A 17,631-nucleotide genomic window follows, 5' to 3' on the forward strand; every position below is an offset into this window, starting at 1 on the left:
ACATAATAAATGCTACTCTTCTTGGAATGAACTCGGGTAAATCAGTTAGTGCATATTCCCAAAAACGACTAAATTGTTCGTGTTGTTTGAATACAATTAGAAGAATAATGTCAACTATATTGATATTCTTAAGCTGGCCGTAAACGTTGCGAACTTGTTCGCGCGAACAATTTGACAACCAGGCATTGCCTATGTTAAGGAAAGGAAAGGAAGATATAAGAGGATATCTTCCTTTCCTTTCCTTAACATAGGCAATGCCTGGTTGTCAAATTGTTCGCGCGAACAAGTTCGCAACGTTTACGGCCAGCTTTATGTAAATCATTCATCGAATTAAACACATACGGATTGGGATTCGGACTCGAAGATCCGAATCTCAGAATGGATTTGAATCGAAAGATTTGTTTGTCATTCGGAAAGAGGCTTTTAATAATGAACAAAAAATGCAACAACGAAGAGAAATTGTACAAAAAATAGATTATTTTCAATTAATCAACAATGTCTATTAATATCGCCATGAATTTACGCATGTTTTACTGGCATCTGGCGAACGTTCAACAAGTTTATACCAGTTTCGCGAGCTGTCATTTATTTCAGGGATTTGTAAACAAACACGCCTCTGACATTGCTTTCGTACGTGGTACGTACGAAGCTATTTTCCCTTTTGTTATGTGATAATTATATTTATAGTAGTTAATGGGCCCTAAACTGAACCTGCAATATGGGAGAGAAATCAGGCAACCCGTACGATATGGACGGACCGTCCTTTGACGCGGATCGTTACTTACAGAAGCTGCTAAAGGTAATGCAGAAGCTACATGTAAGCTGGATTCGATGGGAAAACTTAATCGAATGCATTTTCTCCCTTGCTACCACAGGAATGTTCCCTCAAGCAAATAATGGACACCGAGGCGGCAATTGTACGCCAAACGCAAACCCTACACAGTGATATGCAAACGCTGGTGTACGAAAACTACAACAAGTTTATCTCGGCCACCGATACCATTAGGAAGATGAAAACCGACTTCAAATCGATGGAAACCGAAATGAACCTGCTCATGACAAACATGCAGTCGATCACGGACTTTAGTGAGCGCATCACGGACACGCTGCAGGAAACGCGCTCCCAGTTGACGCGCCTGTCCGGCAAACATCAGCTGCTGAAGAAGCTGCAGTTTCTATCCTCCCTCCCAGCCAAGCTGAAGACGCTGATTGAGGAGGAAAACTACCAGCAGGCAGTGCAGGAGTACTCGCACGCCCAGAAAGTACTGCAGCAGTATGGCCAGCAGCCATCGTTCCAGGGCATCCAGGAGGATTGCATTAAGATACTGGACGAACTGAAGGATCGCTTGCGGGGTGAGTTCCGGCAGACGGGCAAGTCGGCCCAATCGCTTACGGAAATCGGAGAACTGTTGTTGCAGCTCGGCGAGCGACCGTCCTCGCTTGCCAAAGAGATGCTTGAGTGTGCGTCCAAGCGTCTGCATGAGCAGATCGTCGTACTGCAGGATCAAACCGATCGCGACATGATCGAGTTCATCGATCTCGGCATCGAGGGCTTCCTGAAAGACCTAACGCTGGTGATTAGCTCGTATAATGACATGTTTCTCGCGCGTCACCTCGACCAGGAGGCGGACAACTTCGAGCAGGTTGCGCGACTTGATCTGAACGAGTTTGTTAATCGAAACGTGGACGAATATTTGGCGTTGGTACAGGACAGGGCAGAGTTGGAGATTGGCCACGGCGATTCCCAGATCATACTGCGGGGGCTGGATCGATTGCATCGGCGAATGACCGCGATGCGTACGCTCTGCAAGGCCGTTGACATGAGCAAATCCGGACTCGATATCATCGTCAGTGCGGCACAGCAACTATGCCAGGCGCATATGAAATCGCTCAAGGATCACTTCGCGGATAGCTTGAGCTCCATAAGGCTGGCACTGGTTTCGTCCAACACAGCGTCAGCATCAAATTCCGGATCCGCGTCGTCCACACAGTCAACCTCCGTTGGTGCTGGCGGTGGTCAGGTTAATCCACCTGCCGCAGGAACGGGCACGGGTGGACTGAGGGAGCTTATTTCCAACCTGTACGTTTCCACCATCGAGAAGGTGAAAGGACTTATGCAGGATCTGCTCATCTTCCTCCAGCCCGAGTGGTCATTCAATCTCAAGAGTGATCCTAAAGGCATCCAGTGTATCGAAGGTATCCGTGAAAACCTGCTCGTCGCTTTCCTGCGTCATTTCTGCTGCACCGTAAACGGGTACGGGAGCATTAGCTCGACTGCACCGCCTACTCTACTGCTCGTCCTCTCCAAGGTGTGCCTCGAGATGGAACGGGCCGGTGTTCACACACTAACCGCACTCGTCGATGAGCTGTACAGTATCGACTCCGAGCGTAGTGTAACGCTTGTACACGAATCGGAACTGTGTGCGGAAATGCGCGACTCGGCCCAGCTCTTACTCGACTCGTACGTCCGCCTGCAGGCCCTCAACCTTTCGCAAATGCTGCGCAAGAGCGTGGAAACGCGCGATTGGCTTAACTGTCTTGAACCACGGTCGGTACGGGCCGTGATGAAACGCGTCGTGGAGGAAATCTCCGCCATCGATCTCGTGCTGGGTGAGCTGTACGATGGCAGCAGCCACGCACACGGTACCGGCTCGCGGACCACCGCCAGCAGCGATTCCAGCCGGAAGACGCACTTCAGCAGCATCGGCACTTCGAAGCAGTCGCAATTTCGGTCGACCTGGTCCACCTACACGCCCCAATCGCAAATGGACAGTAGCTTCGTATCGAACATGCAACGGTTGTTCTCGGAGAAGATCGAAATCTTTGCCCCGGTCGAATTCTCGAAGGTTTCGATCATTACCGGCATCATCAAGATCTGCCTCAAAACGCTGCTCGAGTGCGTGCGTCTGCGTACGTTCAGCCGGTATGGCCTCCAGCAAATCCAGGTCGATGCGCACTACCTGCAGATGAACCTGTGGCGTTTCGTTAGTGACGAAAAGTAGGCTTCTCCATTTCTTCCGTATCAACTACGCTCCATATGTTCATACCCTTTGCTTGTTTTCCTTCTTACTTTCAGCCTTATTCACGTGCTCCTCGATGAAATCCTGGGCTCGGCCGTGTTACGCTGCCTCGAGCCTATCCTCATGGAACCAAATGCGGTGGAAATTATTTGCGAACGTAACTGAACGGCCCAAAGTTTGTTCAACAACCTCAGAGACAACCGAAAATTCATTCCATGGCATGCGATGAACATGCGTTTGATGGTAAAAAAGTATTCCAATAAAAATTGTAGAAGTATTTAAAATTCTGATACATGTTTCGGAAACAATACAGCATCCTTGTCTTTTTCGGATATGGTTTAAAAACGAAATGAATACCCACGCATCACCAAAGGGTTGATTTTTCATTTTTCATTAAGTTTCCTGCTGTAGTTTCATTCCACATTTTTCTTGTTTCTTTTTTATATAATACAAATGTATGTACAGTACAATCACATTAATCGTTAATTTGTTTTGTGTTTTCACCATTTCTTTTTTTGTTTGTTTTGTTTTGTTTTGTTTTCAACTAACGCATTTAGGTTCGATTTTGTTTTGTATATTTGCATCCCTAGATGCGTACCATTAAACACTTCTCTATCGGAACACACACTCCATAGAATTCATTCAATCCGTTTTTTCCATTTCGGTATTCCTTTATATTTTTCCCCAAATATTTTTCGTATTCTACTCACCCCCTCAATTTATTAGTCTGATTCTACTTGTGTTGTCCTTTATGCTTCTAAGTTAAGTCTGAATTTGTGTGTGTTTTTTGTATTACTTTCATCAATGGCTATTTTTGTTTCTTCATTTGTATTGTTTACTTTGCGTTTGCCATATCTTTTGCTTCCAGTTCTAGTTTCATTTTATTTTGTATAAAGACTGTATTAGATTTGGGTTGTTGTGATGTCTACTTTCATTTTTACGTTTTTCCACTGTCAGTTGCTAATAGTTATGATCATTTTAAACTGTATGCGAGCCAAACACCCATCCTTCCTACTGCTACATTCAGTTTCCATTTACTGCAGATTTTTCATTTGGCGCTTCCGGAAGGAATTTGTTTGTTTTGAACGTGGGTTTTGCGTACCTTTAACCATTCGTAGTTGTAAACTTTTGTTTTCACTGTTCTCCCACCGTACTCGTTTGCTCAAACCCATGGATTGATTCCCATCAAGTCCACCAGTTACTTTTTAATTAGTTTTTCGGTTGAAAGTAATGAAAATGAAATAAAAAGAGGAAATAACACTGGTGTCGGAAACCTTCTGAACATAAAGGGTACTGCGAACAATTTATCTACTCTCAATACTTTGCAAGACATCAAAGTTTGACAACCATATGTTAGGATAAAATTTGAATTACAAAAATAATCTTTGTATTGCTTCCATCAAACCTGAGCTTCCATTTCAAAAGTGAAGGAAGCTTATCTAAAATTAGCCATACATTTCGACAGATTCACATTCGACATGTTGATGGTTGGGTTAGTTTCAACCAAAAAACAAAAAAATTATTACCTCATTATTACCATTCTTTTGTATTCCAATATTGAACGCAAATCAGCACTCAATAATACAGGACGGTCATTCGCCTACCAATTTTATTACATAAATCTGAAGAGGCTCTTAAGAATTGCAAAAACAACATATTTCGTGCAATTTTCAGTTTCCAGTCGAAACTGGACAAATTTTAGATTGGCTCATATTTTATTCAACTCTTCGACGCTCATTTATTTGTTTGTGTGCTTTCTTAAACTCATTGCATCGTATCTCGCAAGGGTCTAGCGCTAACTATAAGGATAATAATATTAATAATAATTATATGATTTTCTTCGATAAGACCTGGTCTCTCATCACCTCAAAACGCCTCCGCTATTCCTGTGTTTACGCTGAAAACTTATTTTTGAACTTATGCTACTACTATTACAAGGTATTATCGATCTACTTTATTTCCACCGTACCCGATGAATCGCGGAGAGTACAAACAAAATCCTTACAAATGAAATGAGAACAAACAAATGCGCATATTGGAGGTATTTTACCAAGAGAAAAAACCTATGTTTTTCCCACAATCTCACATTCTTTTCTGCATTGTACTTCCTTCTGGCCAACCCTTTCTGGGGTTCATCCTACAACACTGGGGAGCGATATACGGATTTAAAACACATTCATTTTCCAATTTTCCACCACAGCTCACTTTCCGATTACCGTTCTTCTCAATATCGTTATGATGCTTGGCCGTGCCCAGGCTGGTGCTAGAAAATAAACTATCCACTATTAAACCCGATAAATGTGCTCTGTGTAGTATCTCCTACTATTTCTGTATAATGGACGCATACGATGGACACCTGGTGCCTGGGGATGTTGTGTGACGCGGGATCGAACAAAAACCGTGCTTGATATTTTCGTTCTCTGTAAAACTTTGCCTGTTCTTGCTACTTTCTCATCTCGTGTTGTTTTATTTTTCTGAAAATTGCTATTAGTTTACTACAAAAATCCGGTTTGTGATGTGAAACTGGGTAACGGTGTTACGTTTCGAAACGAGCCGTCTTTTAAGCTTCATTACATGGGCACCTATTTTCAACACTCAGCCTCAAACGACCTATCCTTGCATGCACAAGACACATGCTGGATTTTAACTGCAGCGTTGAGGGTGGTCATTATAAGCTTTCCATTATTTTGTTTTCCGCCTGCACACTTCTCATTCTCCTTAGCTCCAGTTGTTGTCCCAGGTTTCCCTTTACTTGATCCTCCCACATCACAACATTTGTAATGCACACTCTTTCACTCTTATCTCTGCTCTCGGGATCACTTTGTTTTTTGTCATACAAACATTTCGTTTTTCTTTTCAAATCAACTTATTTAATCATGTATGTTTTGTTTTCTTTTTTCACGTTAATGTTACCATAAGGTTTATTATTATTATTATTATTATTATGTTTAGTTTCATTATTGTTATCAATAGTATTAATAGTAAATTTGTACATGTTTCACATGCTACGCTTTCACATTGACCGATTGGATTTGTGTGTTATTAGTTTTATCTTTTATCATCGTTTATTAATTTGTTTTGTTGTTTCCCCTTTTAGCTCTGATTGCTGATCATACGCCGTCTGCCTTCGTTTACTGCCCTATATGTTCACACGCTCGTTGCACAGTTTGCCGGCGATTTGCGATAAAACGAAGCCGTAATCCCGTTCAGTGACTGGATGGTTGTTTGTTTATCACTTTGTTTCTTTGTTAGGATGCCGTTGCCGATGCTGCGGGGGACTTTACTTTGTTTCCCATTACGGTTTTCGGTGTCCTTCTCTTATCTTTCTCGCAGTTTAGTACTAGAGCACTCTACTCCAGCATTAGTCGGAAGGAAGCGGAAGGAGGATGAAAGTGTTCTTGGGTTAAAGCGTTTACGTGTAGTTTTGGTGCTGCTTCTGTTGCGTTGTGCATCTTTTGTATGTTAAATGTGTGTTTTTATTTGTTCTGTGCAATTATGTACTTCGATTCTCTATTTAATGCAGCAGAGCATGCCTGATTGTTTCCTTTCAATTTATAGCTTCCATTTTCTACCATGTGTTTCGCTTGCTTGCTTATTGAAAATATTTCCTAATACACGCACTACTTCTTGCCGGGGAGCTGTTTCAAAATTGTTGGGATTTCTTGTATATGTATGTATTTGTGTGAGTGTGTGTGTTCTTATGTAGTATGTATGCGGGGAGTGCACATATTTCTTTTTCTATCACATGCATACACATATTGACACTACCTTATCTCTTGCTGTATTTTGTTAGCAAATTTGGGCAAAACTGTTTGTTTTAGAAATGTGTTCGGTTTATTTTTTACTATTATTTTTCGATATACACCGTGCAGTTATTAAGTACTGCAAGTATTTGCAGCAAAATGCAGCCAAGAGGGTATACAACAGAGAAAGAGCATCTACGGCAACAATAACACGTGGGCACAAGTTCGTGTTGCATTTCCAGCCCATTATGTTGCGCTTTATCATAAGCTGAGTACTGGGTTCGTAATGACGAAGGAAGGGATTCATGGAACAAGGAAGCGGGTAATCGTTTTGTCCACGCACTGCAAAGACTAGTTGAACGCATCTACGTATTACTTGATGTGGAGTTTTCGAGAAAGGGAAATTCAGAATTCGCAACGCGTCGGATGAATGCGAATTGTTGTTTAAATTGGTTTTCTATTTAAAAAAAAACATCACCACACTTATGTTTCTCTGCGTCTTCGCATCACTTTTGCTAAAGCTGCGTCACCCTATTAATAAGATTGTTATTTTGTACCTTTTAAGCAGAGACAGACACACACAGACCGACCGGGCACCTTAAAAAGGCTCGTCTCGCGAATAAATGTCATAAGATCTATATATGAATGAATGTATCGTTCCACTGCCGTTCGTTAATCTCGTGCACATTTATGCTCTATTATGTCGGGATTTCATTCGTGGTACCCTGTGGCCAACCTGTCTCTCCTCATCTGCAAAGTCGCGTTCTCATCATCCTTTTCGCACCCTTTCTGAATCACCGTTCGCCTTATTCTGCTCTCAACTGCATATGTTATATCATTGTTTGCTGTTTGTAATTCGTTTTCTTACGTGTTATTTGTTCCAATTTGTTTCAACCTACACAACACACATGCACAACAATTATATTTTTCGTATTATATGTAGGTAACATATATATACATATATATTTATGCCTTTTTTGTAATTTGTTTCGTTCGCTCCTCAGACCCAGTTCGTTCTTTTTTATACCATGATCCTTCCTATGTCACAACGATGTCCGCCTTAGTATGCGTTGAAATGGATTTAAAACAAACAAACAAAAACTAAACATACCGACCTACCTACCCCGCTTTGCCCTTGCTGCCTTAAAATTTTACGCTGCCAATACATGATCGTTTTCATTATTTATTTCTTTTTTAATTAGCTTCCGAGTCCAAAAGAAATCAATAAAATTTATAACTCAACCACTTTTCATAAACATTTTCACACATCAGATGAATTTTCGGTTTGCGGATACCGAACGCAAGCCCAGGGGATGTAAGAAGGACATGTTTTTCTTTTTATAATAATTTTTTCTCATTTTTCAATGTCTGTGATCGAGCGTATTTATAGTTTTGTTTGCTTTTGATTTCTATATCCACATTCATTTTGTATCAACTTAAGCCACAGATACAGAGAGAGAGAGTCAGAGAGAGAGGTATCCTAGTTACACTAGTACTTTCTCTCTCATTTCTATTCACCTTTCCTTTGCTTTCTTCTGCGTTCCTGAACGCTGGTCACAGTCGCGCTTTTCGACAGGTTTATGATTAATTATTATTTTGTAGATTTCGTCCCAAAGTGTGCTTCGTTCCTCTTCTTCGTGCAGTTAATTTCGCTGTTTATTATCCACCGGATTTGGGCTGCTTTACTTTGTTTCACAAAATTCAGTTTCCTTCAGCATCTCTATTTTCTCTTTTCATGTTTGTGAATGTGTACGTATATATTTACATATACATACATTTACATAGGTTGCATTTCGAATTTATACGCATATATGTATGTATATATATATATATATATGTTTTACGAATCCTTACCGACTAAAGTTTAACACAGTTACGCAATATTTGTTTGATTCCTAAACATCCACACATTCATACTCTCTTCTAAAAACGCGTTCGTCCTTTCTCTCGCCTCTACCACTACTATCCTCGCCACAGCTTTGTGGCTCTTTCCACTTTCCCCTGGAGACTCGGTTTTACAGTGACTTTATCATCACACCACCCACACCACACGACAAAAGGTGGAAGGGTCAGTCGATGTTTTTACTTTCATTCATGTATTTGAACAACGATCAAAAGCCACCGTGTAACACATTAAGCCTGCAAGTATGTTCAGAAGTGCTGTTGTTCCGGAGTTTCATTACTGCAAAGATTGCACGAAAAACAAAAAGCCAACGCAACAATCACTATAGAAGGAGGCAAAACATGCTGACTTCGACAGATTATAAATCAACGGTTTGAGTAAATAACGTCCTCTTTCTGGTGCAGCGATAGTGAATGTTATCTTTATGTTGGATTTTATATGTATGCTAATATGACTTATCTTCCGGTTTTTCACTGTACAACAGCTTCATCCCAAGTTTTTCCTTCTCCTTTAGGAATTTCTTGATCTTTCGCAAGGAAACACACCCACACACACACACACTCACTTTCACACGCACCGGCATACATAAACAACACATTCATACTTATGATCATCACGTACATACACACAGATACAAGCAAACTGCCTGTTTATCACCCCAATGCTTTTCTCCTTTATATAACTGAGTTTGAATTTTTTTCTTAGCATCATCTTAGTTGCGCCTATCATATTACTTAGTATATTTTTACACCACAACAACCCGCTTGTTCGCCCGGTGGATTTCTTTATTTCTTGCTTTCTCCAATCTCCGCCTGTTATCATCGCTATCGTTCCCCGTTTATCACCCGTCTTTATGTGTGTGTGTGTGTGTGTACGGTTCTCTATCTCTTTTCTGAATCGGCTATTTCCACTACCCCCGAAAAAAAGCCGCCGAGTACAACTCACAGAGTTCAATGTGCGCTCAAAAGCGCAAGCAAAAAGCTTGAGCCTTTTAATGAAGAAATCCTGTAATTTAATTCACTATAAAATATTATCCTGATCGTGGCACGATCGATAACTCCCAAATGATTTTACTTTCACCATGCCGAGAAGAGCAAGTATTGCAAAAATACACAGTGTGCACAAGTTCACTTTTTACCACCACCAACACTGGAGGTGGTGTTTCATGGGCAGTAGTTTTAAGTTAAACAAAAGTTTCCAAGCTAAACAGGGAACTGTCTGTAGTAGCGATGCCAAACAGCCTTCTACCTTTAACCACAAGAACACCGGTTAGGTAGGTTTTCCTTCCTCTTCTATTCATATTAAAATCGAGTAGAACACTTTAAAAACAAAAGTAAAAAAAGGGAAGGGTTTGTAATAAAAACTTCAACTAAATTGTCGCCCCTTTCAACTCTAAATGACTGACTAACTTTTGAGGATTTTACAAGAAAGATCGGGAAAAGGCAAGCTGTTGTGTGGTATTTCCTTTTTTTCATTTACCCACTTTTACTCGCTGTCAACCACCCACATTATCTCTCTCTCTCTCTTTCTCACACACACACAGGCGTACTTTCAAATGATACATATATAGTATATATATATATACTTTCGCGCTCACACTGTCATGCCTACCTAATATTAATTACTGAGTAGTACCCGAATGGAAAGCAACACAATACAACAACAAATAATAGTAATAATAAAAGTAATTAAAACAACGGGAAGGAGGCAATTATAAACCCACCGTAGGGGGTCCCTAGTTCCCTGTTGAAGTTGGTGTCCCTAAGCATACACACATAGATGGATATATCTAGAATATATCAGCAGATGCCACCGGCGACCGGAACTACCTCTAGGAGGTTCGTGTGTGTGTGTGTGTTTGTGTGCCGTTGCACCTAAGGTGTTGGGTGTCCTGTTCCTGGTCCAGTTCGTTTGACTCCACTCTTAGCAGAGGCTAAGAGTACTCTACTAGGGTGCAAACGTGTTCATCTGCCCGCCGCCGGTTTGTTGCTGCCGCGAGGTAGAGGAGGCTGAAGATGATGACGGGCCACTGCCACCACCGTTGCCCCCACCACTGCCACCACTGCCGGTGGCCGGGGGGATCGGTGCAAATGCCGGATACTTGAGCGTCGTCTGCAGCAGATCGTTGTGCTCCTCGAGCGAGTTCGTCGCGTAATGGACGACGAGTGACTTGAGCGAGTCGTAGATAAAGTACGGCTCCGCGAAACCATAGCCACGTTCCGTCTTCTGGATGATGCAGTGGTTCACGCACCCATTGCAAGCGATCGAGAGCGCGTGATGGCCGGCGCTGCGTGCTCGAATCAGGAACGTGCCGGTCGGTTTGCCGGCCAGCACTTGTTCGGCGTCCTGGCGCGAGAAGCGCTCCCGCAGCCACGTCGTATCGTCCATATGCGGCATCTCCTGGGCGGTCTGGCTCGCGGCGGAAAGGTACCCGTCCTGGAGGATCTGCTTGATCTGGCTGTCGGAGATGCCCTGCCGTTTGAGCCCCTCCAGGTACTGGTCCTTCTGCTTGGTCAGGTCGAGGATCTCCGGTTTCAGCTTAATCTGGACGCGCTGCAGCTCTCGCATATGCTCCTTCTCCTTCTCCATGCCATCGACCAGCGTGCGCTTGCATCGGTCCAGCTCGTCCAAACGCAGTTCGATGAGTGTGCGATTCTGCATCAGGCTGCACTTTTCGTGCGCCTCTGCTTCCTTCTCGTACTGGGTGTGGATCTGCAGCTGCTCGTTGAACAGCTTGCCGGCCTCGATGAACGCTTCTTGGGCCTGTTTGCGTAGTTCCAGGTGCGACTGCGCCTGGTTGTACTCCTCGCTGAGCTGTTCGCGTTTCTGGTGCATCGCGTCCAGCCGTAGCATCGTCTCGTACAGGTTCTGTGCCAGCTGGTGCACGTCCTCCTCCGTCGGGTAGATGTCGTCTTCGAAGCGCGAGATCGGATGCAGCAGGCAAATGTCCAGGATCGTGTTGTACTCCTTGAGCGTATGCGTCCGATACTCGTTGATCAGCTGCACAAGACTGCTGTAGGTGCCCTCCTGCGTAAACCCGTACAGCCCATTCTTGTGGTAGATTTTAATTGGCCGATCCGCACCGTCCTTCTTCAGCACGAGTGTATACTCGCCCGCGTCACTGATCGCATCGCGCACCAGGAAAGACCCATCCGGTGCGTCCATCATCTTCTCTTTCGCGACATCGCGCGAAATCTTACCCCAGTACCATTCCGCTTCGCGCAGCTCAGCCGGTGTGTCCGGGTCGGTAAGAAGCGTGCGGCTGGCCATAATTTGTGAGCCGCTACCGATGGAAATCGAACCGTACACGACGCTACCCGATAGCGATGAGGAACCGGCCCTGGTAAGGGTACTGCTGCTGCTACCACCAGTATACTCGTACTCTGGACCCTCCGGTGATGCGATGAGCATCTTCTTCGTGACACCTCCGCTTCCACTGGGGCCACCACTTCCGCTGCCGCTACTGCCACTGCTCGTACGAGACGTTTTGCGTGGCGGTACGGCCGGAATCGAGAGGAACTCGGGCAACGGTTCGTTCCAGTTCAGTTTGTACATGAGAATCTCCAAGATTCTCAGATGGTTCTTGATATTGCCCACAAATTGCCTATACCGTGGGGGGTGAGAGAAGCGTAACCAATTAGAATGAGTGAAGAAAATGCCGAGAATAACTTTCTATACTTACACAATCCTCTCCCATGCCGGTCGCATCAGAATATGGCACCAGTTTTGCAGCAACATTGTCGGCTGCTGTTTGTTTCCGCGCTTGAACTGCAGCTGGCAAATGCGAATCAGGTGCTGCATGAAGTAGTGGAGTGTTTTGCTGTGATGTATCGGCATCTCCTGGATCAGATGTTGCATCTGTTCGGCCGCTTGCATATCGCCCAGCTCTGAAAGCAGCGTGGAACGGACGTTTGTATTCTCGACTGTTCTTTCCTATCCTCTTAACTGTCAATCGCTATCTCTCTCTCTAAAGTTCACTTCATACTTACTTGAGGCTTCAATAAACGACTCGTACAGCATGACCGGTATTACCGGGTCCGGCAACTCGTGAAAGAACTTCTTAAGGACCGTCGCAACGCATTCCGGCGCGTAGCCGTTCAGATCGATGTTCAGTAGATTCTCGTTCAGCGCGTCGCGTAGCTTGTTCACATCGTCATACCGTGGCGGCGTCGTCCGGTAGATGACGTACAGATCGACCATGGTGTTCTGCTGTGCCATGCGCTCGAGGCTGCTGCACAGATCGATGACGATCTGTGGGGCTTTCTGTTGCGTCGCGTCGAACTGCAGGCAGAGACCCTTGGCGAAGACGTACCGGTGCTGCTGCTGGAGCATTTGGTGCTGCAAGAGAAGCCATCCGGTTGCACCGGTCGATTGTTGCTGCTGCTGCTGGTGCTGTTGCTGCTGCTGGAGCTGGTGGGTAGCGGCACTGCAGGGCGTTAAGCCCGTCACCGAGCACTGCCGGTGGACGACCAGATTGCACTGGGTGCAGAACAACCCCTGGTGGACCAGTCCGAACAGGATCTGCTTGCACATATCACATTTTTGCTGCTTCGAAAACGAACCATCGATGAGGTTGTGACCCTGGTGGTGCAACTGTTGCTGGTCTGGCGTCGTGCCGGTAGTGGCGGTACCGCCCGCAGCAGCCGGCGCACCTAGTTCGGCCACCACCGCCGGAAGGGTTGCCGTCATCTCGGCGCTCGTCAGGAGATGTTTGATCGTCGTCAGGATGGTTTGCTGATGGAATTCATTCTTAATACCCATTTGCTGCGACGAAAGATAAATTAACAAAATATAAACCGAACATGCTATTAGTGCCAAAGGGGCAAAACGGAGATAGAAAACTTACTTCAAGCTTATCACGATCCAAATTCGGTAAATCACAGCCTTTTATAGCTTTCGTTTTGAATACCTCCACGTGGTCATACATATTCACAGCGGCCAACCATTCCAACACATTTGCCGTCGTCCATTCGTTAATTGACTGCACGCGCAATAGGGAAGGAAGGAAACGATAGAGTTAGAGACTTGAGCGTTATGTTTGTCGAACGTTGAAGAACGTCCTTGTTTTACCTTTTCCGTCTTGTAGGTAGGCGGTACGTTCGGGTAAATTTCCGAATTTCTTTGGCACGGCCCATAGATGGCTAGCGGGAGGCATTTGTAGTGGAAACATGCTGAACAGTCTGTGGTGAAAATAAAAAACGAAAGCAATTAGATGTGTGAGAAGAACCGTAACACTCTTGTACTTACTTCTACACTGTCCTCCTTGCCGTCCAAGACCCCAGATGTAATCTCGGCCTGCAGTAAATCCCGTGGACACCAAGGCACAGGATGACACCGGAAAGAACGTTGGTTGAATCATCATTGTCGAGCAGCAACAGTAGCAACAGCATCGTTCACCACAAGGAGAGGCCAAGACGCGCCATGATCACAACGAGACAAGGGGGAAATGATGGAAGGGGCAGAATTCCACGTGGAAAAAGGAAAGAAGTAAAGAAAGGGCCGCGACAGAAGAATACAGGAGAATTACAGAACACGGGAGGGACACAACGTGTTAAGAGAGATAAGAAAAAAAAGGGACGAAGGAAGATAGCACCGAGCACAGAGGAAGAGAAAAGGAAGAGAAAAGGAAAAGAAAACAAACAAACAAACAATAGAGTTAGTTTAAGTATTGAATTTGTATCATCTTTGCACGCGCACGGACACCCTTCCTCTTAAAATGCATTTGCAAAGAAAAGTGCAGTCAAAACATAATCTCACAAGCAAATGAACGAAAGCATCGTGCAGGATTAAACCACCACAAGGCGGTTAGTTTTCATTGTTTTATCTATTTCTTTTTTATCTAATCAATTGACTCATTCGTTCACCCACAAGCATTCACAGATTGATTTGTTTGTTCGTTCGTACGTTCATTCATTCTCTCATTCGTTCCGCCGATCGGGTTTTTCTTCCGTTGCAATGTTTCTTGTTATGTTCTATAATTTTAGCGTTGTCTAACACATCGATACTTACAAAACAAACATATAATGGGAGTTACAAAGTACACGAATTCAGTCGCGTGAGCTTTGCTGCTCGATTTTATTTCGCCTTTTGCAAAAAAAACGAGAAATTGGGTAACATGTGGTGTTACACACATGATTGATTGGATTTGCGTTAGAACATTTTGTGTTAGAACATATTATAAAGGATGGAAGAAAGGGAAACCAACATGATAAACAAACAACAAAATTTACAGAAAAGCGGCAACAAGTTAATGTTCATTAATAGAAAAAGAGAAGAAGAGAAAGACATAGAAAGAGAGAAAAGAGAGAGAGAGAGAGAGAAAGAGAGAAAAAAGAGAAAAGTATAAATCAACTTGTTTCGTGATGAGGTAACACGCGTGAGTTTGAAAGGTACTCTTGTATGGTCATTTTGTATTACAAACAAAATCTATGCACAAACATACACGTCCACTCACGTTCGTACATTATTATTTAAAGTTAGCAACAAATAAAAAGCGGCACACACGCTCGCACGTACACACACACACACAGCCACACACATACACACTCACCCATACGCACACGTACAAAAGGAGAAGATATGTATCTCTCTTGCTCTCTTTCTCTCTCTCTATCCCTCTTGGTCTGTCATTGCACCCAAGATTTTAAAACATTTCCCAAAATTAAAAAATAACATAAACAGAGCAGTTTTATTTAAATGAAAAACAACAACTAACATCGGAAGCAGAAAACTATTTGCTGAGAAGTCATAAGCAAGGGAGTAATAATATTATTTCATCACTTAACAACCTTTTGCATTGACGTTCATGACGTAACAATTGATGCATTTGCAACTTTACAATAAAAATAATTATGTTGTTTGTCATTTTTTGCAAATTAGAAGTGGTTTACATCGGACAGCATGAATTTATGACACTATATTATTTACACTACAAAGAAACCATTAATTTATGACACTATTTATAAGCAAAAATTACAACATCAAATTACGAAGCTTGCGTGACTGATTTTCAAAACTATGAATCTAGATGGCAACAAAAAAATTATAAGGTGCATGAAAGGAGTAATAGGAAAGATGTGTAATTTGTGCGTGTGTTTGTGTGTATGTGAGTGCATATGTAATGATGAAAGTTTCCTTAATATTTTGCAAATGGAATGTCTACAAATTGAAAAAAAATTCACATGTTACAACTTTATATTGAACAGGCGAGTCCTCCAATCGTTTGTTATATACAATTCCATTTGATCAGTTGAAAATTATGATAAGCATATAAACATTGTTGTACCTGTGTGAATTAATACACAGTTTAGAAGCAAACCAACTAAAAACATAAAAAAGCAAATGGAAGTGTCTCTTCACAGAAGTAAATGTGATAAAAAGCATAATTGAATCGAACGGTACAGGAAGTTATAGCAAAGTACAATGTCCGGTCTGTGCGCGTCTACAGTAACTTCTCATCCGCCCATTGGATGCCGAAAGAAACTTACTTGGATCATCGCGGTCCGTGCCCGGCGTGACGCACTTGACGTAGAGATCTTCCGGTGTCGTACCAGTGCCGGACGCGGCGGCCTCGGCAGCTTCCTTTCCTCCGAGTCGCAGTCCGCCAAAGACATCGGTAATCTGCTGCTGGTGTTGCTGCTGCAGCTGGTGGCCGGCAGCGCCAATGCAGGCGCACCCGATCGAAACACACTGGGCAGCTCCACCACCGGCACCGGAGCTACCGGACACTTGCTGCTTGGATCCGGTGAGACCAGACAGAAGATACACGCCGTATGGCGGGGTAGGGTCGGTCAACGTGAATTGATGCACTAAAAATGCAAAAAGAAATAAAAAAAAGTCGGTAAATGAAAAACGTCCTTTACACCTTTTCCACAGTTTTCGTCGTCTGCCATGACGCTTCTACTACTTACACTGTACGTAACCCGTTTGCTTGGTGCGCACATTTGTCGCCTTGTACCAGGCGGCACCGGATCCTCCAGCACCGGCCGCTGCACTCGTCTGAGGTTTCGTCGTCGGTGGCATCCACACGTGCACAACGTCATCTTTCTCGTACGCGAGCTCATCCACCGTTAGCGGGGCCGTATTGTCCGCCACTGCGCAATGCGTGACAAATCCTTGCGGCTGCTGCTGCTGTTGTTCCTTCTGCTGTCCTTCGCCCTGAGTCTGTTGCGATTCATCCATTCTCACCTATTCACTTCCCGTACGAAACCGTCCCACTATCGCGTTTTCTTCTCCTATTTTAGGGTTCAACGTCGCGCTATGCACGTATGTACCACCCGTATCTCGTCATGCACGCTCGTCTGCCGCACAGCTGCTACCCACTGGGATGGCGATGGGATATTCAGGTTGATCGACCGTCGATCGTTTACTTATCTCTTCAGACTGCAAGGGGATTTTATCCCCTGTTTAATGGCGAAGTGTGTGTTTCCAAATTCACTCCCTCTAATGTTTTACAAACTAATCACACACCTGTCTACGACAGGCGCTTCTTGTACTACGGGTTTTATATCGCTTGTCGGACGTATGTTCGATTCTTGCTCCACCGTCGCTCGGTACTATACTCCCGGTTCCATCCGGTGATCGTCGTCGTCGTCGTCGTCGTTTTTCCGCAACCAAAACCAAAGTGTCGTCACCTTAACTAGCTTAACAGGATCAACACAAAACTCGATTCGTTGTTTTAGCGCTCTTCGGAGGGAGAAGCTTTTCTTGAGCCCTCCCCGGGATCCTGCTGAAGGTAGCCTTTGATCGTAGTTGTCGCGATAACACACCGACGTTCTTGCACCGATCCTTACTACCAAATCCTGTCCAGTAACGAATTGCGACGATTAATTAAAACAAAAGATATACTGCTTTACATCGGATATATGTCCACGCAATTAAACGTCCTGAAAATGTCCTTGCTAGTTTGGAAACCGCCCTTCTCCACAACTTCTCCACGTCACTGTTTCGGCGTACCTGTCTGTTA

The 17,631-nt window shown here is 43.9% G+C and overlaps 2 protein-coding genes across 3 annotated transcripts; one reads left to right on the forward strand and one right to left on the reverse strand.

The window, feature by feature from the left end:
- The first annotated feature begins 668 nt into the window (after window positions 1-668).
- On the forward strand, window positions 669-3,434 carry LOC131286509 (vacuolar protein sorting-associated protein 51 homolog). Of its 2 annotated transcripts, XM_058315480.1 has the most exons (4): window positions 669-799; window positions 876-1,978; window positions 2,063-2,998; window positions 3,077-3,434. In XM_058315480.1, the coding sequence occupies exons 1-4, from the start codon at window positions 719-721 to the stop codon at window positions 3,183-3,185; spliced, it is 2,229 nt and encodes a 742-aa protein (XP_058171463.1). In that variant the 5' UTR covers window positions 669-718; the 3' UTR covers window positions 3,186-3,434. The 2 variants fall into 2 exon arrangements, with proteins under 2 accessions (XP_058171463.1, XP_058171456.1); XM_058315473.1 differs by having other exon boundaries at window positions 876-2,998.
- Window positions 3,435-10,604: 7,170 nt separating this feature from the next.
- Window positions 10,605-17,535, reverse strand: LOC131282199 (uncharacterized). Its single transcript, XM_058311607.1, has 9 exons — window positions 16,577-17,535; window positions 16,154-16,474; window positions 14,676-14,750; window positions 13,914-13,961; window positions 13,737-13,846; window positions 13,513-13,647; window positions 12,656-13,430; window positions 12,349-12,553; window positions 10,605-12,270 (listed from the first exon to the last, which is right to left on the reverse strand). Exons 1-9 carry the CDS (start codon window positions 16,845-16,847, stop codon window positions 10,614-10,616), a joined length of 3,597 nt encoding a protein of 1,198 aa, XP_058167590.1. The 5' UTR covers window positions 16,848-17,535; the 3' UTR covers window positions 10,605-10,613.
- Window positions 17,536-17,631: the final 96 nt, after the last annotated feature.

Source organism: Anopheles ziemanni, chromosome 2, assembly GCF_943734765.1.
Source record: "Anopheles ziemanni chromosome 2, idAnoZiCoDA_A2_x.2, whole genome shotgun sequence".
Classification (NCBI taxonomy): domain Eukaryota; kingdom Metazoa; phylum Arthropoda; class Insecta; order Diptera; family Culicidae; genus Anopheles; species Anopheles ziemanni.